We start from the raw sequence: 23977 nt of genomic DNA, 5'->3' as shown, positions 1-23977 counted from the left end.
ACAGGCAAGTCCCCAGAACCAGCATTAGGAGGTCTCTGTTTACTCTCCCCTTCCCCAGCTCCCTCTAGCATCTAGGACCGGGTCTTCTGGGCAGGTCAGGTGGGGTCACAGCCTGAGAGCCCCAGCCCTGCCTTGCCATAGGCCCGCAGCCTGACGTCTTCTGCGTACTTGCTCTGTGGCTGAGTGTCCCTACTCTCGGTGCTGGAATGTGGATGCTGCAGGTTGCAGCTCTTGTCCTGCCCCGACTTCTTAGGCAAGGAGACATCCTCACCAAGTCCCCGCCTGTCCTCTCTGCAGATGCAGCAGATGTATGACATGATTATGCAGCATAAGCGCGCAATGCAGGACATGCAGCTGCTGTGGGAGAAGGCACTACAGCAACACCAGCATGGCTACGACAGTGATGAGGAGGTGGACAGCGAACTGGGCACCTGGGAGCACCAGCTGCGGCGCATGGAGATGGACAAGACACGGGGTGTGCAGGGCATGAGGGAGGGGTGGACCCCATTTATCTGCACCACCTGGCCATGGCACGTGGTCCAGAGATGCTACCTCTGACTCTGTTTCCTCAGTAAGGGGGTGAGCCTCTGTGAGCAATCACTGGTCTTTGTGTGGAACACTGGGCAAGGTCACAAGTCAAGAAAGGGCAACATTGGTATCTCCTACCACCTCCTCCCTCACCATTCATTTTCCCTCTTCTCTGGGCAGAGTGGGCAGAGCAGCTAACACAGATGGGTCGGGGCAAGCACTTCATTGGTGACTTCCTGCCCCCTGATGAGCTGGAGAAGTTCATGGAGACCTTCAAGGCCCTGAAGGTGAGCCCTGGGCTCAGACCTGGGGAAGCTGATGGAGGCACTCAGCCTTTCTGTGCCATAGTAGGCACTGGCAGGTAGGGAATTAACCAACAGTGGAGCGGAAATACTTCAGAGGACCCACTCACTCTTTCCTTCCTTTCTTCCTTCCTTCCTTTCTTCCTTCCTTCCTTTTCTTTCTTTTTGTTTTCAAGACAGGGTCTTGCTGGGTGGTGGTGGAGCATATCTTTAATCTCAGCACTCAGGAGGGCAGCGCACAGAGTGCCAGCCAGGGCTACATAGAGAAACCCTGTCTCGGAAAAAACAAAGCGGGGGGGGGGGGGGGGGGTTTGCTAGAGTTTTCCTGCCTTGCCCACAGTCAGGACAAATCTCTCTTACCCGCCAGTCCCACAGCAGCTCAGACCCAACCAAGTAAACACAGAGACTTATATTGCTTACAAACTGTATGGCGTGGCAGGCTTCATGCTAACTGTTCTTATATCTTAAATTAATCCATTTCTATAAATCTATACCTTGCCACGTGGCTCGTGGCTTACTGGCATCTTCACATGCGGCTTGTCAGGGTGGTGGCTGGCAGTGTCTCTGACTCAGCCTTCCACTTCCCAGAATTATTCTCCTCCTTGTCCCGCCTATACTTCCTCCTGCCTGACTACTGGCCAATCAGTGTTTTATTTACTAACCAATCAGAGCAACACATTTGCCATACAGAACATCCCACAGCAGGGGTGGGCCTCTTGCTGTGCAGTCCGGACTGGCTGTCTAGACCAGGCTGGCCTTGATCTTTTGTCATCCTACCTCTGCCTCCCAAGTGCTGGGAGGCACCGCCTTGCGTGTCGCTCCTCCTCTGTGGTCTTGAGAACCAGTGGGCGGCTGTGACAGAAACTGGGCTCTTTGTATTCCATAGCTACGCCTGTTTGGCTGGGTATTGGGAACAAATGGTTTTTAGAACATGAGCTGTTCTTTCCCAATGGGACCGTGTCGATCATCACCTTGCCCCTTGGAGGTGGCAGAAGGATGGAAGCCTGGTTTGTGTCAGTGGAGTCTGCCACTGGTGGGAGTGGGGCACATGGGTGGTCCCAGTCTGGGCTGAGGCCAAGAGCAGGTGGGCCCTACTGCAGAGATCACTGTGGTCCCCGTGGCTGGCAACGTCCTCTTGTGTTGCAGGAGGGCCGAGAGCCAGACTACTCGGAGTACAAGGAGTTCAAGCTGACAGTGGAGAACATCGGCTACCAGATGCTCATGAAGATGGGCTGGAAGGAGGGCGAGGGGCTGGGCACCGAGGGCCAGGGCATCAAGAACCCAGTCAACAAGTGAGTGCTGCAGGGAGTGAGTGCTGCAGGGGGGGAGTGCTGCAGGGGGTGAGTGCTGCAGGGGGTGAGTGCTGCAGGGAGTGAGTGCTGCAGGGGGGGGTGAGTGCTGCAGGGGGTGAGTGCTGCGGGGGAGGGAGTGAGTGCTGCTGCAGGGGGTGAGTGCTGCAGGGAGTGAGTGCTGCAGGGGGTGAGTGCTGCAGGGGGTGAGTGCTGCAGGGGGTGAGTGCTGCAGGGAGTGGGGGTGAGTGCTGCAGGGGGTGAGTGCTGCTGAGGGGGGGTGCGTGCTGGGGGGGGGTGCTGCAGGGGGTGAGTGCTGCGGGGGGGGGGGGGGGGGTGGGGGGGGGGGGGGGGGGGGGGTGAGTGCTGCGGGGGGGGGGTGCTGCGGGGGGGGGGTGCTGTAAGGTTCCAGCAACCAGTGAGGACTGTCCGAGGTGTGAAGCCTTGCTCCCTCACTGCTGCGTGATCTCAAGCCTGGCTGACCCAAGTCGGGGTGGATCTAGGACCTCTCTCTCCCACTCCCAGGGCTGCTGAGCCCTGCCACTAGCCCCCACCCCACGCCCTGTAGTCCTTCCTGTCTGTCCCATCCTGGGCCCTGCTTACGACGGCCGGCTTTCCACAGGGGTGCCACCACAGTAGATGGAGCCGGCTTTGGAATTGACCGGCCAGCCGAGCTCTCCAAGGAAGACGATGAGTATGAGGCCTTCCGCAAGAGGATGATGCTAGCCTACCGGTTCCGGCCCAACCCCCTGGTGTGTGCCTCCCTGACTCCCTGCTGGCAGTGGGGAGGTGACAGCTAAGCCCCTGCCTCAGCCCCTAAAGAGTGTCAGCTCTGCAACTGGAAGGTTCCTGCACTTTCCCACTAACACTGTTCCTTTTGATCTTTGCTCTCCCACAGAACAACCCCAGGCGGCCCTACTACTGACTACTCTGGAGACACGAAGTCTTCCTTCAGATCGGCCGTCCTGGGACTGTGAAATGTTCTGGCATACATCTCCGGCCACCCTGTTGTCACAAGTGTTGTGCTGTGTATTAAAGTCCTAATGCTCTCCTGCCCAGCATCTTGTTCGTGCTGTTGTCCTTCCTCCAGACCCAGTGTGGTCCCAGTGTGGCTCATTGTTAAGTTCCTAGGAAATGGAATTCAGTCAGTTTATGAGAACTTTACCCAGGCAGGAGAAAAAGAGGACTCCAAACACTTGTAATATGTGCATGGGCTGGTGTGTCCTGGGCACAGCTGGCATGGGGATGGTGCCTGTCTGGAGGCAGAGACCTGGGAGAGGGGCTCTCATACTGGAAGCTACTGCAAGGGTCTTTGAAAACCAGAACTAGTGCTCACTGCGGAACCGCAACGCCTTCACATGAGCAAGAGCCCAACTGGAGGCGGTGATGAACAGGTGGCCTTCTAGTATCGGGCTCTTGGGTTCCACCCCATTTGTGCTGCCCCTTGATCATGCCTACAGCTCTCCAGCTGTTCAGAGTCCTTATCACAGCTGCCTTAATATCCCCAGTGCACCTCTCCAACCTCCCTTTCCACCATATCCTGCCTGGCTGAGCCTTCCTGCTGCCCAGCACCTCTTGTGCCTGTGATGACTGCCATGAGGAGTGTGTTCCCACTTCCTATGCCCCAGGACCTGTGGGAATGATACCCCAAAGCTTCACACCCAGACATGGGTTCACATTTGCCTGTGGTCACTTCAAGAAAACTCTCAAATTCAAGTTCAGTGATGGTCATGCTGTATCCAGGTAGACATGGCTCCCCTTTCAGTAAGCATCCATTCTCTGCATAGCCTTGGCTGGCCTGGAACTCGCTCTGTAGACCAGGTTGGCCTGGAACTCAAAGATCCACTTGCCTCTGCCTCCTGAATGTTGGAATTAAGGCCTGTGCCACCACTGCCTGGCACCAAGACCCTCTTGATTCACAGGTTGTGGGTGCCAGTAGTCCGGAAATATGAGGGGCTTAAGAGTCCCTATTGCCAGATGGAGGTGGTACATGCCTTTAATCCCAGCACTTGGAAGGCAAAGGCGGGCAGATCTCTGAATTGGAGGCCAGCCTGGTCTACAGATAGAGTTCCAGGACAGCTAGGGCTACACAGAAAAACTGTCTCAATAAAAATAGGAAGTGCAAACTTGTACAACCATCATGGGAATCAGTATGGTGGTTTCTCAGAAAATTGGGAATCCATCTACAAGACTCAGCCATACCATTCTTGGGCATATCCTCAAGGAATGCTCAATCATACCATAAAGATACAAGCTCAACTATGTTCATAGCATTATTCGTAATAGCCAGAACCTGGAAACAACCTAGTAGAAAATGCCATCCTGAGTGAGGTAACCCAGACTCAGAAGGACAAACACGGTATGTACTTCACTCATAAGTGGACACTAGATATAAAGCAAAGAACAATCAGATTGCAGCCCACAGATCCAGGGAGACTACCCAGCAGTGTACCTAGATGACTGTGGCAACTTATAATAAGTTTTGATTTTGCCCAATCACTGGGCAAGCTTTAGTGAAACATTTCACTATTAGGATAAGAATTTGTACTGTATCAAGCTAATGAAAGAAAATGCTGGCTGTACTTTCAGGAGGGGAGGCTAAAATCTTTTTAGATTATGGATTAGCCTATAGAAACATGTCTGCCATAAATCAAACAGTGAAGGGGAAGATGAACAGGGATCTCACTTATACAAATTAAGTAAAACATTACTCTCTGAACAGATGAAGATAGGTTTCTTCTGTATCCCAGAATCTAATCAATATATGTATGATTCAGCTATTATTTGGCTTAAAAGGGCTAATTGGGAAATGTTATCATTTTTACTATTTTCTACAGAGAAAATATTTTCCACTTTCAAATAACCCTGGACTTTTGAATTATAACCTGTTTTTATGATCAAAAGAAAAACCAAAAAAGGAAAAGATAAATAAGTGTTCCTACCCCTCCCCAGTGTTGCACAAATCCTAATTGGTTTTATAATAACGCAGAGCCAGATATAGGGGTCAATGCTGAAAGGTCAGAGGAAACAAGCCACAGCCACTTCTCACCTCGCCAGCTCGCCAGCCGAAAAGGGAAGATCCCGTCTCCAGGAATCCTCAGACTGAGTCCCCCTCAGTCCTTAGCCAAAAGGGCTCCAAACTCCTGTCACCTCCTCCTGTCTTATATTCATTTCTCCACCCAGCCATATCACTTCCTGTCTCAACCTTCTTAGTGCTGGGATTAAAGGCACGTGACTCCCAAGTACTGAGATTAAAGGTGTGTGCCACCAAAAAATAAATAAATAAATAAAGTGGGGAGGGGTCCCTTTTAGTTGGGAGATGTCTCAGCGAACAGTACTTGATGCTCAAGCATGAGGACCTGAGTTATAATTCTCGTGTCCATGCAGAAAGTCAGATATGGCTAGCACTGCAGGGAACAGAAACAGGAGAATGGAAACTGAACACCAGCTTAGCTGAAACTTCAACTCCAAGTTAGACCCTGTCTCAAAGGAGGAGAGTGATAGAGCAGGACACCCAGCAGGACACAAATGCACATACATAGAGCCATAGAGCCAGCCAATGAATAGCTCAGTGGGTAAAGGTGCCAGCTGCCAAGCCTAGCAACATGAGTGCAGTCTCGGGGGCCCACAGAATAGGCAAGATGTCCTCTGATCTTCGCCCGCAGAAGTGTGGCACATGCTTGCCATTCCTACATTATGCACACAAAAAAATTAATTTTAAAAAGCCCAGCACAGTTATGTATTCAATCCCAACAGTCAGGAGGCAGAGGCAGGTGGATCTTAAAGCCGGGCCATTCAGAGTTACTTGGTGAGACCCTTTCTCAAAAACAAAAACCTGAGCTGGGGCCATGGCTGCTCTTTCAGAGGGTCCAGGTCCCAGCACCCACACAGAGGGTCACAGACATCGTTAACTTTAGTCCCAAGGGATTAGATATCCTCTTCTGGCCTCCTTCATGGCTACTAAAGGCACATGGCGCAAAGACATACATGCAGACAAAATACCCATGCACAAAATTTTTAAATTTGAAACCTTCAAAGTGTCCCTGAGACTAAAAAGAAGGCTCAGTGGTTAAGATTTGCTGCATGAGGATAAAAGTTCAGAGTCCAGAACACAACTTGATGCTCCAGTACACCTGTGCCAGCTCCTGGGGCATGGAGGATGATGATACTTGCTGATTTCCAGCCTAGGCAAGAAAAATAAGCCCCATGTTCATTGAGAGACCTTTGCCTCAAAGGAATAGATGGGAGTTATGCCCACATGCACACAGCCACATCTTTAATTAAAAAGGGTTCCTCTCCATGTTCAGGTGGTAATATCAGTGTGTCAGGTCTAAGAAGGCAGAGTGGATCACCCTGAAAGGAGGCAGGGTGGTCCACACCTGTAAGAGCTTTCTGTGCAATTTTAGGACCTAGTTCAAATTCCCACTATTCATGTAAAAGGCCAGGTGTTGTCGAAGGTGGCGACAGGAGGATTGTTGACTGGCTGCCAGCCTAGCCCCAGTTCCGTGAGACACCCTGTCTCAAAATAATAAGGAAGAAAGTGATTAGGACACCCCACTGATTTGCTCCTTCGGTCTTTGCACTCAAACGCACATACAATCCATCTCCCCACTACCTCCCTCACCTGTTTCATGGAACCAAGAGTTGGCGACTGTGAGAGGCCGAGGCGGAGCTAAGGGTAGGGCTATGTGATATGACTGTGGCGAGGGTCTTGGCTGCAGCTGTGTAGCGGTTGTGAGTGGGGCTGGGGACAGGGCTGTGCAGGGCGTTGTTCCAGTTCTGCAGCCTCCGTGAGTAGGGCCTGGGAGCGCAGCCACAGCCGAGTAGGAGCTGTGAAGGCGCCGGGGGAAGGGTGACTCTTGTGGACTAGGGCGAAGGGGCGTGGCTACAGTTCAGCCGCGCAGTCTAGGATCTGGGGGCGCAGCTAGAAACTGAGCCGAGGAAAGGGGCGTGGCTACGGCTGTGCAATCGATGATTGGACTGAGGCGGGATGTGGTGGGCGGAGTCTCATGAGGGCGGGGCCCCGCATATTGGCCAGGAATACAAGCGCGGGTAAGGGTGGCGGCTAGGCTCCGCGTGCGCGCGGGACGACCTTTGTGCGGGGCAGGTCCCTGGCACCCCAGAGCTCAGACTCGCTGCGGTCGCGGAACCAAGCGTCCCGGAGGCCGCGCCGGTTTCGGGGCACCGCTGCCATGGACATCCCGCCTCTAGCCGGCAAGACCGCTGCGCTGTCTCTTGGCGCCCTGCCAGTGTCCTACGCGCTCAACCACATCTCGGCGCTCTCACAGTGCGTTTCGTCCGCGAGGACCACCGGGCTAGAGGGTGGATGAAGGGTGGCAGAGCCCGGGAGGGTCGGAGCTGGGCCTGGGGGATGCACATGCAAGAAGAAATCCCTCCCCCGCCGCGCCGAGACAGGGGGATGCTGTGGTGGGGTTTTGGGGAAAAGTGATGTGGAGCCTTAGTGTCTGGGGCGCTAGTTAGTGGGTATTTCAGGGATGCACTCCGTGCAGGTTCCAAAGTCGCCTAGGGTCAAAGTTTTGTCCTAGATAAAGCCCTACTGACCCAGCTCCCCTGGCACGCATGCCCTGTTCCATCGCCTGTGACTCAGGCTTAGAGTAACTTTCTCCTACACTCAGTGACCACCCCGTCCCTGTCTTCTGTCTCTAGACAGACCCTGGAGGTCCAGCAAGCCCTTTACTCCAAAGCTCAGGGGACCCAAACAATGGGATAGAGAAGGTTTTAGCCATAGGTCTGACTCCCTGGGTACCAGTATCTGTCTCCCGGAAATCTGAGCGAGCCAAGTGCACTCCGGGAGCCTAGGTTCCTTCCTCTGTCTAAGTTTCACTATAGTCATGAGTGAGGATCACAAGTTCCGTGCAGTGTCAAGATTAGGTGTTGATTGGCATTGCTGTTTAGGTGAAACCAGGCTGAGGTTCATGAAATGTGGCCTGGGTAGTGTAGGAGAATTGGACAAACTTGCTGTGCGGACTGGACAGGTAGAGTCCCCTCTCTGGGTTTTGGTTTGTTTGTCCAGCTGTGTGAAGGGAAGCCCAGAGACCTGGATTCTGTTATCTTTGCAACTAGATGACCTGTCTTATCTGGTCGGTGGGGTAGATCTGGGCAAGGATAGGGTGGAGCAGATGTAGGCATTTGGACTTTAGCTGGGAGGAACTGGGAGCCTCAGGGAATCCTGGAAACTATCCCCATCAGGGTTGAGTCTGACCACGAGGGGTGAGCCTTGCTCAATGACTGAGCAACCAAATCCAAATGAATGAGTATCAGCTAATGATGGAATTAACAGAAGGGGGCAGGGAAATCAGGGAGGGTTTCCAGGGGGAGCAATCTAGATGGGCCTTGAAGGATGTGTAGGAGTTTGTCGAGTAGAATTCCTAAGCAAGAAGCTACTGAATGGGAAGGCTTGTTTCATTCTCCTTTGCTGGTACTTCCTGAATAACTCCTCCAGGAGGTCTCACCCAAGCATGGCCTCCCTTGGCATTCCCCCACCCCCATAGGCCTTTGTGCGCAGTGCTGATGAGTGCACTGATACTTGGTCTGCTCTTCATGGCCGTCTACAGCCTATCTCATGGGGAGATCACCTATGACCCTCTCTATGCTGGTGAGTCACTGGGAGGTGGTGGGGAGCAGGGCTGACTGGGAAAAGGCCTCCATTCTAGACTTGGGACCAACCAAGGACCTCCATCAGTCTATGAAGGATTCCCATGAAACTGTAAAATTCAGAGGGCCTAGAACACCATTAGATTGGGAAACTTCTGAAGACCTCCTCTTTCAGAGTTGGAACTCCAGAGAGAAGCAATTATGTCTCCCCCATCAGACCAGTGCCCCCCTCCCCCACTTATGTAGCCCAGGCTGACCTTGAACTCCTGATCTTCCTGCCTCCACCCCGTGTGCTGTGTGCTGGGATAGCATTGGCACCTTGTATGGCTCTAGACTAAGGACTTCTGACGCCTGGGCTGTGTTTCCTCCATCACACAAGTAGAATGAGATGCTGTTATGTACAGCCTGGGCCTGGAGCCTTGCCTGGTCACCTCATCCTGGGCCTGATGTTTCAAGTCCAGTTTTAAGCTGAGCTAAAAGCTAGGTATGGTGTTTCTGGCCTGTAATCCCAGCACTTGGGAAGCTGCAGCAGGAGGATTGCCATTTGTTCAAGAGCAGCCTGAGCTACAGACTCAGACCCTGTGTCAAAAGAACAGGAGCTGAGGTTGCACAGGCCCAAAGTGCCACTGTGTTGGCTCAGCCACACCCACACTGGCCATAGTCCTGCCCTTATCAGCCAGGCACCTGCTCAGCCCCGCCCACTCTCCCCCCAGTCTTTGTGATCTTCTCCTTCACCTCGGTGGTGGACCTCGTCATTGCACTCCAAGAAGACGGCTACATGGCAGGCTTTATGGATTTCTACACCAAGGAGGTAGGTGGTGGCTTCCAAGAGCGGGGTGGCTGGGGGTGGTCCTGGCCCCACTGTGCATGCTCCTGAGCCCCACCCCTGCCCACAGGGTGAGCCCTACCTACGCACAGCACATGGCATCTTCATCTGCTACTGGGATGGCACTGTGCACTACCTACTCTACCTGACCATGGCTGGTGCCATCCGCAAAAGGTGAGGGAGACAGGAGACTAGGAACCCAGGAGGAAGTTATTCCTCAGGTGGGTCCCAGGTCACTGGGGGGCCAGAAGTATATGAGAAGGGGTATGGTCACCCATGGATGGCTAGAAGACCCACATCTTCTGAGCCACTGGTACCATTGCCAGTGCTGATTGTCCTTGTGTGAGGTGCCATCCTAGCACATACTGAGCATGCTCAGGACCCACATTCCATCCCCAGCTGCCATAAATAAAGTCCAAGAGAGACCCAGCTGAAGAGTCAAGGTGGGCCTTTGGGCCCCGGCCGGGGCTTGAGATGGAGGGTTAGTGGCCCACGGCTACTCCTCTGTCCCTTCCCAGGAAAAGGTACCGGAGCCTGGGGCTGTACTGGCTGGGGTCGTTCGCCATGAGCCTCCTGGTGTTCCTCCCGGGAAACATCCTCGGTAAGGACGAGCCTCTGCGCCTCTGCTCCTCCATGTGTCCGAAGACCCAGTAACAGTGCCCTGGCCAGCCAGCAGCCAAGACCCCCTCGGCTCCCATTCCTCATGGAAGTGAAGGGGAGACAACATTAATCCTGCTTCTTCTGCAGACTGGCCCATGATGTCAAGGGTTTCCCAGAATGCTCTTCACACAGGAAGGGAGTTTTAGGGTGGATCCTGGGGCAGAATGTAAGCTTGTCAAATAGGTCTTTGGAGGTAGGGCAGAGTGACAAGCCCCAGTGTTAAAATGGCTCAGTAAATGCCAAGCGAGGAGACATACTCGATGGGAAACAAAGATATCCGCACAAGCGTCAGGTCTGTATTTAGCGTAAACTCAGCCAGGTCAGAGCAAGGAGCATGCTGAGGAACCCGGAATGTAGGAGAGCTTCAGCAAGCATAGTGTAACTCCAGACGTCCCGGTGGGGCTCCTGGGTGGCCCAGGGGCCATTGGATCTTCCCGAATCACATGCTCTCCCCATGCTGGCAGGTAAATACAGTTCAGAGATCAGGCCTGCCTTCTTCCTCGCCATCCTGTACGTGCTGGTCCCATGCTGGGCTGGTGTGAGGATCTTCAACCAGCCCTGTGCACCCCCCTCCTGCACCCCCGACATGGTGAGTGCCCGCTACACCACGCTTGTGAATGGCTTTGGGTCAAGCCAGGGGTATGGTGGCTCATACCTATCATGATGGTACCGGGGAGACTGAGGCAGAATTGCCAGGAGTTCAAGGCCAGCATGGGTTTTATGGTAAGACTTTCTCAAAACTCCAAGGAATCAAATGGGCTCAACACTGGCCTAGGATCCCCCTAGTGAGGGACTAGGAGTATGGCTCAGGGCCAGAACACTTGCTCAGCCCGTATAAGCTCAAGACTAAACAACTGTCTACTTGAGAGAGCCTCCTTGGTTCTCAGAAGATAGAGGGAGAGAGCATTTGCTAAGCATCTGCCGGACTCCAGGTCTCTCTCATATGGGGCAGGTACAGGAGGAACAGAACAAAGGCCTTCTCCAGCGCCCAGCTGACCTGACACTCGTGGCATATCTCATCCTTGCTGTGTTCTTCACTCTCTTCCGGGGCCTGGTGAGTTTGCTTCCAGTCTCCCTCCTCGGCCTTCACCCAAAGTTATTTCCTTATTCATTGACAAAAGGACAGCATTCTTCTGACACCCGAGAAAGTTCTTCACCAAGTCCAACACGAAGGTTTCATGACAAATGCCTATTCCCCACAGCCTCAGCTTTCTTATTGTGAATCCATAGCCAACGGGAGAGAACTAGGGAGGGGTGAGAGGGACCAGGGTGGCTGGTGTGGGTTTGCCTTGAGAGCTGGAGTGGGGAGGAGCCTTGTGAGAGGTTTGAGATGGATGGTGGTTATCTGTGTGTCTTAGGTGGTACTTGACTGCCCCACAGACGCCTGCTTCATCTACATTTACCAATATGAGCCATACCTGCGGGACCCTGTGGCCTACCCAAAGTTGCAGGTGAGAGGAGGGTGGAAGGGAAGGCCCAGACTTCTCTGAGCCCTTGCTGGAAGCCCGTGCCAGCCAGGCAGGTGCACATGTAGACTTCAGGTGTGACAGGATCCAGGTACTGAACATGTGTCCCAGAAGCACTCCCGGGTTTCATTCACCCCTTTGGGAATCCTAGGATTTAAGAACGTGTTTCGCCGGGCGGTGGTGGCGCACGCCTTTAATCCCAGCACTTGGGAGGCAGAGGCAGGCGGATCTCTGTGAGTTCGAGGCCAGCCTGGGCTACCAAGTGAGTTCCAGGAAAGACGCAAAGCTACACAGAGAAACCCTGTCTCGAAAAACCAAAAAAAAAAAAAAAAAAAAAAAAAAGAACGTGTTTCACTGAGGCTCTGTTTTTAGCCCAGCCTGAATCACATGCCCCTGTCAATCATGTTAGCCTTGGAGATAGGCTGTTCCAATTTGGTAGGCCAGAGTTCCGCACCATCTCGGCAGCTAAGTGTAACTCGCTGTGTGTGATGGGAGGATCGGCTAGAGGAAGAGAGGAGCCCCTTGTAGAGCCCTACCCTGTGTTCTCATAGTCTATGGTCTCCCCTAGATGCTGATGTATTTGTTCTATGCTCTACCTTTCTACTGCCTGGCTGCCTATGCCCTCACCTTCCCTGGCTGCTCCTGGCTGCCGGACTGGGCCTTGGTGTTCGCCGGAGCCATTGGCCAGGTAAGGGGTGGGTAGTGACAATGGACCTCAGGCCCAGTGCTCCAGAATCCCTGGTGTGCAGGAGATGGCTGGGTGTGCATAACCCCTAGGCCACAGGTAGCTCCAAACTCTGTGGTCAGAGCTAAAAAGAACCATGCTAGTGTGGGGATGGTGGTGCAGGGCTTGCCTAGCGTGTGCAAGCCCATAGTTTCCGTTCCCCAGCACTGGAAACAAACGAATGAGCTGGGCGCGGTGGCGCACGCCTTCAATCCCAGCACCCAGGCAGGAGGCAGAGGCAGGCGGAGCTCTGTGAGTTTGAGGCCAGCCTGGTCTACAGAGCGAGTTCCAGGACAGCCAGGGCTGTTAAACAGAGAAACCCTGTCTAAAAATTAAAACAAAAACTAACAAACAGAAACCTGGAAGGAAGGAGGAAGGAGGAAGGAAGGAAGGAAGGAGGGAGGGAGGGAGGGAGGGAGGGAGGGAGGGAGGGAGGGAGGGACAGGGGCTGAGAAGGATGGCAGAGTGGAAAGATTGTGACTTATGAGGATACATGCAGGGAAGGACAGCCATGAACAGGAACAGCATAGGAAGGCAGTCAAGAGGACATCAAGGGAGAGAGAGACGAGAGAAATTGGAGCTGGATGTTGAAGACTTTGAACTCTGGGCTCTAGCCATGTGAGGGGAGGCAGGGAGCCATGGCAGGTGTGTGAGCACTGGAGGGCCCAGAGCTGTTTTCCCAGGTAGGAAGGGTCTAGGTAGCCTAGACCCAGCCAAGACAGGGAGACCCAGGAAGTCTCTGCGCCTCGTGATGACACTTGTGAGGAGGAAGAATGACCCGCGTCAGAGGCAGGGATGTTTACTGCTATAACAGTTGTTTTGGGGAGGGAAGAAAACATGGCTGTGGGTGGTGGCCTGAGCGCACTGACCTGGCCTGCGCTCCTGTGTCCCTGCCAGGCGCAGTTCTCACACATGGGTGCCTCCATGCACCTGCGCACACCCTTCACCTACCGTGTGCCCGAGGACACCTGGACCTCCTTCTTTCTGAGCAACATGCTGTTTGCACTGGGCCCGCACCTGCTGGCGTTCCGCTGCCTGTGGCGGCCTGCCTTCTTCATGCGAGCACAGCCTCTGGCACCCCAGGACCAAAGCAAGAAGCAGCAGTGAGCGTGTGCACTTCTCTGCAGGGCACTCTGCCTGTGTAGCAGGCCTTGGCCTCCAAGAATGGGTCGTCCCTTTTAAAGCTGGATGGACATCTGGGGAAATTGCAATCCAGGCCAGAAAGGAGCGTAGGAGACCCAAAGGCCACAAGGACTCTAATGCCCTCTCCTGGAATTTACCCATCACTCCCCACATCCCTTTAATAAAAGCCCTTTTGATGTCTAGGACATCACCACCTGAGTGTTTCAGGGAGCTGGAGCAACGGACCATCTTCTTGTACCCATGAGGGGAAGGTGGGTTGTTCACAGCCACTGTCATGAGTCAGAGGGCCAGGACACTCACAGTCAGCCTCTCAGTGGGATGCACAGCTCTGTGTACCAGATGTGAAGACTGAGGCTCAGAAGGGTTGAGACACATGCTTAAGGTCAACTGGGAAAGTCACAGCTCATCTGGGGCTGTGGATGCAGCCGTTGGTAAAGTGCTTTCGGAGTTGTCATTGGTGCCCTGGGTACCAGCACTGGGGAGGCAGAGGCCGGAGGATCAGGAGCACAAGATTGTCTTTGGCCACATAGCAAATTGGAGACCAGCCTGGACTACATTCTCACACCTCCACCCATAAAAGGGCCGGGCAATATGTCAGTCAGCAAAGTGCATGAAGACCCTAGTTCAAATCCCCAACCACATAAAAGCCAGCTGCTGTGGCAACGATGTGAGAGACTAGCCAGCCCTGGGGTGAGGAAGAAAGAGTCCCCAGAGCTCACTGGCCAGCCAGCGCCAGGCTCAGTGAGACACCTTGCCCCAAATAAGGTAGAAGCTGGCTGTGATGGCGCACACCTTTAATCCCAGCACTCAGGAGGCAGAGGCAGGTGGATCTCTGTGAGTTCCAGGCCAGCTTGTCTACACAATGAGCTCCAGGCCAGTCAAGGTTGTTTCAAACAGACAGAAGACCACCAGTGAGGAAGACACCTAATGTTGCCCTCTGACCTACACACACCTGAACTCACTCACAAGTGCAATGCAAACACACAGCACACGCACACACACACACACACACACACACACACACTCACACTCACACACACACAGAATGCAATATAACCAAATGGTAGTGTTGTTAGGGACCCAGTGAACAGACTGCTGCACTGGGCCTCCACATTCTAGACTGAGATCAGAAGTAAAGATTCTGGCCCAAGGTCATACCTGGGCACAGCAGAGCTAGGGACGACTCCAGCCTAACAAGCTCACTTTCCAGGGCAACTGAGGCTAGCTAGGCAGTAAATGGCTGGAAAGGGTTCTTTATTTCCCGTTCTTTAGTCTAGAAACTGGGTGAGGGGGTGGTTTAGGGGTGACTGGGGCCCAGCGCTCTGGCCAGGATCAGCCATTCACCAGGTTTCTAGTGGAAGCCCGGTCACAGCAAGCCCTGCCTTGCCTGGAGAGCCATGCAGACTGAGAGTCTCCCTGAGCAACACAGCCAGCAAGGGCAAGAGTGGAACTTGTCCCTCTGGGTCTCGGTGCTGGAATGTGATTTTGGGAGGATGCGCACATCTCTAGTGCCTGCTGGAGCCTGGGTTTCCAGGATCATTACCCAGTGAGCAGAGGGACGCAGGAGGCTAACCGGCCAGACCTCCTGATCAAGCCATCTGCTCCTGCCAGTGCACAGAAGACTCAAGGTCGTCAGCCCTTAATCCATTCTATCATTTCAGAAAATTGATACAGGGTCTGGATATGGAGCCCAGGCTAGCCTCGAGCTTGCTCTCCCCAGCTTTAGCCTCCTGAGTCCTAAGAACACATTCTGTACCACCATGCCTGGCTTTCCCAGTTACTTTTTTTTTTTTTTTTTTTTGACAAGGTCTTTGTGTAACCCTGGCTGTCCTGGAACTCACTCTGTAGAAGATAAAGTCTTATGTAGCCCAAGCAGGCCTTAAATTCCCAATGTGGCCTAAGGTAACTTCTCCCCCAATTTGTTTTTTTGAAGCACGGTCTCACTATTTAGTTCTGGCTGTCCTGGAACTCACTATGTAGACTAAACTGGCCTCAAACTCACAGAGATCAGCCTGTCTCTACCTCCTGAGTGCTGGGACTAGGTGTATGCCCCCATAACAGCACCAAATGTGTAGCCCAGGCTGGCTTCAAACTCATGATCCTCCTGCCTCTGCCTCTATAGCATCTTACCAGCATGCACCACTACACTGCCCAAGATGACTCTGAACTCCTAATCCTCCTGCTTCAGCCTCCCCAGTGCTGAGATGACAGGTGTGTACAACTACCCTTGCTATATGGTGCCAGGGATGGAACCCAGGACCTCATGCATGCAAGGTGAGCCCTCCTCCAGCTGAGCCTCAGCCCGAGCCTCCGACTGATACAGGGCCTGGGTAGAGGCCAGGCTAGCCAATCCTGCATTCCTCTTCCCTTTTTTCCTTCTCGTCCCATGCTGGCCTCGAACTTGATAAGTAGTGGAAGATTACTTTGAATTGCTGATTCCTCCCTCTTGCCCAGAGTAACAGTCCTGAGTCACCACCATAAAGTGAAGTGTATATGGGTGGCACGGAGGTTTGGTGGGCTTGCGATTTCCCTGAGCTGGCAGGAGCTGGGAGAGTTGGTTAAGGGGCTTGACCAGCTAGCCTCCGTTTACCCATCTGCTCATTGGTTGATTATATCATACTTCTGGGCTGCAGCATACCTGCCATCCCAAGGGTGGAGTGAAAACTGGGGCCTGTGAGACTCCTTCTCTGGCCAAGGTAATCCACATAGCTGGGAAGTCGTGGTGGGCCAAGGTCACTATCACCGTGGTCCCAGATCAGGAGCGCCGGGGCTGCCCGTCTCCACCACTCCCCCGCCCCCCACCCCGTGCTGTGCGGTGAGCACGCGCTGCGCCTTTAATGCCCCACACGTCCTCCTCCCCTTGCAGGCAGACGCCGGGATTGCACAGCCCTGGGGACCAGCGAGCCAGAACGTTGTGCGCGTGCGCAGTCGGGAAGCGCACGGGCCGCTCAGCGGGGGCCGCGACCAGGATGGTGAGTGCTGGGCTGCCCTGGGGTCCCCACCTCGCCTTTGTCGCTGTTTCTCTCCTCGCTGCCTATCTCCGCCCTCTTTTGTTTTCCTCTTGCCTCGTCTTTCTCTTTCTTTGGCACTTTTCCCCTTCTCTGCCCCCTCAATGTCTACCCTTTATTTTGAGGGGAGGGGAGAGTGCTCACTTTTACTTTTTCCCTGTCTCTCGCCACCAGTCTCTCCTTCCTCTGCCTCTGAGTCTCTGTCTTTTTCTGCATCTCTGTCTCTGCGTCTCTGCCTCTGAGTCTCTTTCTGGGTCTCTGTCTACATCTCTGTCTCTGCGTCTCTGTCTCTGGGCCTGTCTGCATCTCTGTCTCTGGGTCTCTGTTCTGGGTCTCTGTCTCTGGGTCTGCATGTCTCTCTCCCGCTGTCTCTCCTGGCCTGGCTCAGTAGCCCGATGTCCCCTCCTCCTCCCGCGCCTGCCCCGCTGGCCCCAGCCCCCGCACATGCTGCCGCCGGGCTTGCTGCAGTCTCCTGGCGCTCGGATAACCTTGCGGCCCCGGTGCGGGCTGCTGCTCCCCCTCCCGTGCGCTCCGGTAGCGGGGGCGGAGACCCGAGGGAGGGCGAGAGGAGTCATCTGATGCTCGGGCAGCTCCGAGGCTAAGACCCCTTTGGGGAGGGCAGGACGAGCTGCTGAGGGTCGGGGCTCCTGTGCCCGCAGGCGTGCGCTCCGGCGGCCCTCGGTCCCCGCGCGCTCTGGGCCGTCGCCTGGGGACTCCTGCTGCTGGTCCCGGTTCCTGCCGGGGCGCAGCGGGGCAGGAAGAAAGTCGTGCACGTGCTGGGTGAGTCTTGAGCGCAGCTCTAGTTTCCGTCCCCTCTCCCACCGCCCCCCCCCCCACAACACACGGCTGTGGCCAAGAGCGAACGATGGGGGTGGGGTGGGTGGCGGGTGGCGGTGGTCCCCAACACTCAGTCTCTTCGGAGTTCCTTTCTCATCCTAGACTTAATCCCTTCTCTGGGTCCCGCCCTACCGCACCTTTGACCCCTGATTGGTCGCCCCGCAGAGGGCGAGTCCGGCTCCGTGGTGGTGCAGACAGCGCCCGGGCAGGTGGTGAGCCACCGCGGGGGCACCATCGTCTTACCCTGCCGGTACCATTATGAGGCGTCCGCCCACGGCCAAGACGGCGTCCGCCTCAAGTGGACGAAAGTAGTAGATCCTTTGGCCTTCGCCGATGTCTTCGTGGCCCTGGGTCCCCAGCACCGAGCCTTCGGCCCCTACCGAGGGCGGGCTGAGCTGCAGAACGACGGCCCTGGGGACGCCTCCCTGGTCCTCCGAAATGTCACCCTGCAGGACTATGGACGCTATGAGTGCGAGGTCACCAATGAGCTAGAGGATGACGCCGGCATGGTCAAGCTGGACCTGGAAGGTGACTGAAGTGTGGGCAGAGGAGAAAGGGGGGCAGTGTGGGACAAACCGAATCAAGTTGGCATGGTAGAGATTTTAGTGGGCAGGGGACTAGTTCCTTTAAAAATGTTTATTACAGCTTTTATTTATCTGTATGTGTTTGAATGTGTGTGCACATAGTCAAGGCATCTTGCCTCGGATCCCCTGGAGCTGGAGTTACAGGTGGTTGTAAACTGCCTAACATCGATGTGGGGGAACTCTCATCATCCTTTGAAAGAGAAGCAAGAGTTCTTCTTTCCTCCCCCTTTCTAGACAGGGTCTCACTATTTAGCCCTGGCTGTCCTGGAACCCACAGGCTGGCCTCAAATTTAACAGAGATTCAACTACCTCTGCCTCCCAAGTGCTGGGATTAAAAGCGTGTGCCACCACTCCGGGCCTGAAGAAAGTGGTTGTTGTTTTTTGTTTTGTTTTGTTTTTCAAGACAGGGTTTCTCTATGTAACAGCCTTGGCTGTCCTGGAACTCACTCTATAGACCAGGCTGGCCTCGAACTGCTGGGATTAAAGGTGTGCACCACCACTGCCCATCGAACTCATGGTCTTCAAAGAAAAATTGAATTTGTAGTGGGTGTAAGTGTATGCATATGGGTGTGTGCCTACCATGGCGCTTGCATGGCGGTCACAACTTACAGAATGGACTTCTCTTCTTCCACCAAGTAGGTCCTAGAATAGGACTCAACTCATCAGGCTGGGTGTCAAATGCCCTTACCCTCCGAGACCATTCACTGGCCTCTTTGGACATTTTAACAAGGGCAGATAATAGTAGCTGTCTTCGTTAGATGCTTTCTGTTTGCCAGCCACTTAGCTGAAGGGCTCTCTGGGGCTTCTCATTTAATTCCCCCAAATCCCCAAGGTAGACGGCTACTAACCAGGAGATGAGCTCTGTCTCAAGAAGGCCCTGGGCATCTGTGAGTGAGGGTCCTGGTGGAGATTCCACATCTTGTCCATCAAGCTCTGGGTCTTCACTGCAGCTGCTGTTTACATCTGTCTTGGGATCGCTGAGAGCGCGTGATTCAGCCCAAGCCCTGTCCTTGGCACAGAAACAGAGTTGTGTTGACTGTGAGTCTAGGGAGCAACAAGTTCGGAGTCGGTGCACTGAAGTTGAAACAGAAGCACTTGAAATATAAATACTGGCAAACCCAAGAGCTCAACACCCTACCCAGCTTTTCAGGGGCCAGTGTAGAGGAACCCTGAGCTAGGAACAGGCATTTCCAGCTCCGAGGTCCCTTTGGGAAGGATTCAGTTCTGTTGGGCTGTCAGAACATTGAGACTGAGGAAGGTTAAGAGTTGAGTTTACTGGGCAGTGGTGGCACATGTCTTTAATCCCAGCACTCAGGAGGCAGAGGCAGGTGGAGCTCTGTAAGTTCAAGGCCAGCCTAGTCTACCAAACTAGTTCTAGGGTAGCCAGGGCTATATAGAAACCCTGTCAGAGTTGAGTTTTGAAGGCTGAATAGAATAAGAGTTAGGCAGGTGAAAAAGGATAGAAAGAGCGTGAGCCAAGGTCTCCGACCATAGAAGAGGAGTAGGCATGGTTAAGTATGTTCAAGAGGGGACAAGTCCCAAGTGTAAATCGAAGGACCCGTAATGTGTGTGAGTTGGCCGGAGGTGTGGCCAGCTCTGAGGGCCAGAGAGAAGAATGAACTGGAAGGTTCTGGTTCATGTAAGGTGCATGAGAAACCGGGATCTGTTTTCCTCTAGGCGTGGTCTTCCCCTATCACCCGCGTGGAGGCCGCTACAAGATGACCTTCGTGGAAGCACAGCGCGCGTGCGCCGAGCAGGATGGCATTCTGGCGTCCGCCGAGCAGCTGCACCAGGCCTGGCGCGACGGCCTGGACTGGTGCAACGCGGGATGGCTACGCGATGGCTCGGTGCAGTATCCAGTGAGCCAGGCCCGGGAGCCCTGTGGCGGGGCTGGGAGCCCTGGGGCCGGCGGAGGCACCAACGGCGGTGTGCGCAACTATGGATACCGCCATAACGCGGAGGAACGCTATGATGCCTTCTGCTTCACGTCCAACCTCCCCGGTGAGTTAAGCCCTTTCCTTGAAGAAGCCCAGCCCCTCTGGGAAGATACCCGCCCCAAGAAGTGAGGCTCCGTCCATAAATGCATAGGCTCCACCCCCTGAAGGGAACCCTTCCCTCTTTCCGCCCTCCTAAGCATTATGCCCTCTCCCAGGAAGGAGGCCCATCCCTCAAGTTCAGATGACCCCGCCCTGAAGGGACACCGACACACGGAGGGTGGCCCCACTCCTGAGTGCACGGGCCCAGGCCCTGGAAGGAGGTCCTCCCCGAGCGCGTGTGTCCCGCCCCCTCGAAGGAAATCCACCCCAAGTGCATAGTCTTGGGGGAAGGCTGGCCCATAGGGCCTGGCAGAGGGAGGGAGGTTTGTCTCAGAAACAGACAAGAGCTTAGGCCCCATTCCTAAGGGCACAGGCTCTTGAGTGAAGACACCCCCTCCACACACACACAGTAGGCTCTGCCCCAAGAAGAGAGGCCCACTTCAAGCGCATATTCCCTGACCCCTAGAGGAAGGCCTGTCCGAAATGCTCAGGTCCTACCCCGTGGTTGGAGGTCCATTTCAAGAGTGTAGACCATGCCCCCAAGAACACATCCTCCGCCACATGGGCTCGGTCCACCGGCGAAAACCTTCCCAAACATAGGTCTCGCCCCAAATAGGAGACCTGCCCAATGGACTCAGATCTCCTTGAAGCGCATAGACCCTGCTTCCCAGAGCATCGGCCCCACCCCTAAGCGACCAGGCCCCGCCCCCTCCCCCTGCTGGCCCTTCGCTACTGTAGGAAGGAGATTTTCCAGGGCTGCCACAGGGGGGCAGTGAAGTGCCACCTGGCACCGGCATCGCACTGGCAGAAGCCGATGGCAGGGAACGGGATGGACCCGGAGCTGGGGGTTCCAGGCTTCGGGAGCCCAGCGGGCCCAGCCCCGTCCCGTGCTGACACGCCCCCGGGTCCCGCAGGCCGCGTGTTCTTCCTGAAGCCTCTGCGGCCGGTGGCCTTGGCCGGGGCGGCTCGCGCCTGCGCGGCGCGGGGTGCAACGGTGGCCAAGGTCGGGCAGCTGTTCGCCGCGTGGAAGCTGCAGCTGTTGGACCGCTGCACTGCAGGCTGGCTGGCCGATGGCAGCGCGCGCTACCCCATCGTGAACCCGCGAATTCGCTGCGGGGGCCCTCGGCCGGGCGTGCGCAGCCTGGGTTTCCCCGACGCCTCCCGACGCCTCTTCGGCGTCTACTGCTACCGCGCCCCAGGTGCCCCAGACCCGGCTCCAGGAGGCTGGGGCTGGGGTTGGGCGGGCGGAGGAGGCTGGGCGGGAGGGTCGAGGGACCCGGCTGCCTGGACTCCGCTGCGTGTCTAGGACCGCGAAGATGGGCATTTGGGGATGCTGGTGGCGGATCCAGGGGCCCTGCACACCCCCTGGAGACAGACTATGCACCAGAGATCCCTTGGATACACGACACACCTCTGTGATGCGCTGCAGGCTGACTCAGCTACCTGTGGTCTTTGGACACTGACCACGCCTTCTGAGGTCTTCTGGATACGTGACATACCTACCCTGCAGTGCGCTGCAGACTGACCCACTTGTTGAGGTCTCTGACCATGCCGTCCTCTGAGATACCCTGATAGTGGCCAAGCCCACTTCTTTGGATAATGGATGTCCCATCTTCCAGACTTTGTCTAGAAGAGCCACGCTCTCTCCCAACCCCCAGGATCCCAGTAGACCAGCAGGACCCCCACGGTTTCCTAAAGACCGGCCACCCTTCTGTGGCCTCCTGGAAAACAGTCCCCCTCACTTACCTGGAGGCTGGACCCCCAGGATTAACTGGAGACTGGCCACACAAAGCCTCTGCATTTCCCAGGAGCTGGAAAACTGGTCTTGGACAGCCAGCTGTTCACTGACTTCTCCCCATCACTTGGTGAAGAAACAGAAAACTATGGGTCACAAGGTGACCATGCCCTGTGCCGGCAGGTAACCCAAAGGCTGTGTGTTCCCACTCTTCCACAGAGTCTCTTTAAGTTTCCAAGGTAATATGCCTTGTCCCCCGTCGCTGTGGAGGACAGCCCCAACACCTCTGGCTTCATGGGAGAATGTCCCCAGCTGGCTCCCAGGAACAGTGGCCATGCCTACCCCTCAGGTATCTCTCTGGCCAGAAAGTAGACTCGCCTGAATGTCCCTTCCCAGGCTCCTTGGGGCTGTCACCAAAGAGATCATTCCCTCAAACCTGAAACCCCTAAAAAAGTCTCACTTGCTGTGGAAACATGCTGCTCAGCCTCGTAAGGTGACAAAGGTCACTCGTGCACCCCATAGGTCTCACCTATCACACCCACCGAGACGGTGCATCCTCCTTCCTCTGTAACCATGGCTACCACACTTTCCTTCCTCACTGGCCTAGAGACCAGACACCTACCACTCCTTTTCTGGCTGTCCCCATCCTGATGGACCACTGTGGAGACCATCTTCCCCAATGAGTGTCCTCAGGGTGACCTAGCATTCATTCCTCCAGGCCTCTCCATGGAAACAAGCTGCCCCTTTCCCGAGGTGCATCTCCGGCTCTTCTCAGCTGTCCAAGCCCCACCCCCAGACAGCTTGTACCTCACAGTTGTTGCCATGGAGACCAAACTCTGGTGTCCAAGGTAACAGAACACCTGTCCCTCCAAGGCTTTCCCTCCAGGGTCCTGTCCTGCCCAGCTGTCGCCATAGAGACCATCCGTGTCTCCATGACAACTGACCTGCAGCTCTCAGGAACTTCTTGCCACGGGCAGAGTACCTCTGACTGGAGCTGCCTGCTGTGTTCCTCAGGGGCCTGACAAATGTCCCTTCTTCAGATGGGCCCAGACAAGGCTCTGCTTCCGGAGCAGCTGTCTGCCCGGCTCGTTTGCACGTTAACTCTATGCCAGGCAGCAGCCGAGCCCAGCCCCCACCCACCCCCTCCGCGCTGTAAATGATCGCCCTGCAGGTGAGGAGACAGGCTGTGGTACTGCACACAGCCCACACAGCCAGAGCTTTCCTTCCCTGGAGACGAAGAAGGGTGGAATGTGCCTGAAACCACCAGTTTCGGAGGGTCCTCGTGAGCTCCAGGGTCAGGACCGCATTCACAGACCGTGTAGACAGAGCATCCCAGATGCAGGGGCTCCCAGCTCCGAGGAGCTGCTCGGAGCAGCAAGTACCCTTGCTGGTGGCCTCTTGCCTGCCCCATCTATTTCTGCAAAACCCATCTCTGAGTCTGGAAGCCGGTGGCCGTGGGCTTTGGTTGTAAAATGTTTGACCAAGTGACAAAACTTGTCCAGGCTGTTTTCTTTGAACCAGGATTGTTCCGAGGTCCACAGTGCAACCGCCCTGTGTTCAATAAACCTTTGTTCCTTTTGATGAATGAGAAACATGGCTGCCGTCCTCTCTCAAAGTGCAGTGGACTTCTTAGGCTGGGCTGGGGAGCAGCTCCCCTCATTCAGAACAGTTTACCAGGGGTCAAGACTAGGACCCTGTGAGACACTCTGACCTCCTCAAGTGCATTGTGAGATGTGTGCATAATAATAACTCTGTAATTTTAAAAATGTGTTCAGTCAGGATTTGGTTGTAGAATTGAGGTAGCCATCTATAATTTTCAATTACTTTTAAGTGTTTGTGTGTTTTGTCTCCACTGCTTATGTGCCTGGAGGCCTGAAGAGGGAGTTTGATCCCTACAACTAGATTTATGGATTGTGGTTTGCGCCTCGGTACTCGGCCAGAGCAGCCAGTCACCACGCCATCTCTCCAGCCCCCTAACTTTTATTTGTAGACTTTATTTGCTTATGTTTAGTGTCTGGAGTGTGTAACAAGTGGTCAGAGGATGGGCCTGAGACTCAGGGGTTGACATTCATGCAGTCCTGGACCAATCAGGGTGACTCTGGGAAATGAGCCAGACCATTCTTGGCTAAGCTGGAAGGGGTGACTCTTTCCCGTCACTCTCACCCAGTGGAAACGGACTTTACACAGGAAGAGAAAACTCAGAAGCTGGACCCACTTCAAGGAT

The 23977-nt window shown here is 54.9% G+C and overlaps 3 protein-coding genes across 3 annotated transcripts in view; all 3 read left to right on the top strand.

Annotated features, from left to right (window-relative positions):
- The window catches only part of Sugp1 (SURP and G-patch domain containing 1), a 30390-nt gene extending 27210 nt beyond the window's left edge, over window positions 1-3180 (top strand). The window contains exons 10-14 of the mRNA XM_028856923.1: window positions 298-475; window positions 709-815; window positions 1977-2122; window positions 2742-2871; window positions 3018-3180. Of these exons, the coding sequence (XP_028712756.1) occupies window positions 298-475; window positions 709-815; window positions 1977-2122; window positions 2742-2871; window positions 3018-3044 (588 nt within the window). The 3' untranslated portion in view covers window positions 3045-3180. The remainder of the gene's footprint in view (window positions 1-297; window positions 476-708; window positions 816-1976; window positions 2123-2741; window positions 2872-3017) is intronic.
- A 3969-nt stretch (window positions 3181-7149) lies between these two features.
- Tm6sf2 (transmembrane 6 superfamily member 2) lies at window positions 7150-13738 on the top strand. The gene is made up of 10 exons (XM_028856975.2): window positions 7150-7406; window positions 8632-8735; window positions 9448-9545; window positions 9631-9734; window positions 10079-10161; window positions 10685-10809; window positions 11173-11274; window positions 11579-11671; window positions 12255-12374; window positions 13308-13738. Exons 1-10 carry the CDS (start codon window positions 7312-7314, stop codon window positions 13515-13517), a joined length of 1134 nt encoding a protein of 377 aa, XP_028712808.1. The 5' UTR covers window positions 7150-7311; the 3' UTR covers window positions 13518-13738.
- A 2445-nt stretch (window positions 13739-16183) lies between these two features.
- Window positions 16184-23345, top strand: Hapln4 (hyaluronan and proteoglycan link protein 4). Its single transcript, XM_028856946.2, has 5 exons — window positions 16184-16525; window positions 17221-17341; window positions 17564-17926; window positions 19660-19983; window positions 20933-23345. Exons 1-5 carry the CDS (start codon window positions 16391-16393, stop codon window positions 21322-21324), a joined length of 1335 nt encoding a protein of 444 aa, XP_028712779.1. The 5' UTR covers window positions 16184-16390; the 3' UTR covers window positions 21325-23345.
- Window positions 23346-23977: the final 632 nt, after the last annotated feature.

This window comes from Peromyscus leucopus, chromosome 17, assembly GCF_004664715.2.
Source record: "Peromyscus leucopus breed LL Stock chromosome 17, UCI_PerLeu_2.1, whole genome shotgun sequence".
Lineage (NCBI taxonomy): Eukaryota > Metazoa > Chordata > Mammalia > Rodentia > Cricetidae > Peromyscus > Peromyscus leucopus.
This window is presented reverse-complemented; position numbering and strand designations above follow the sequence as displayed.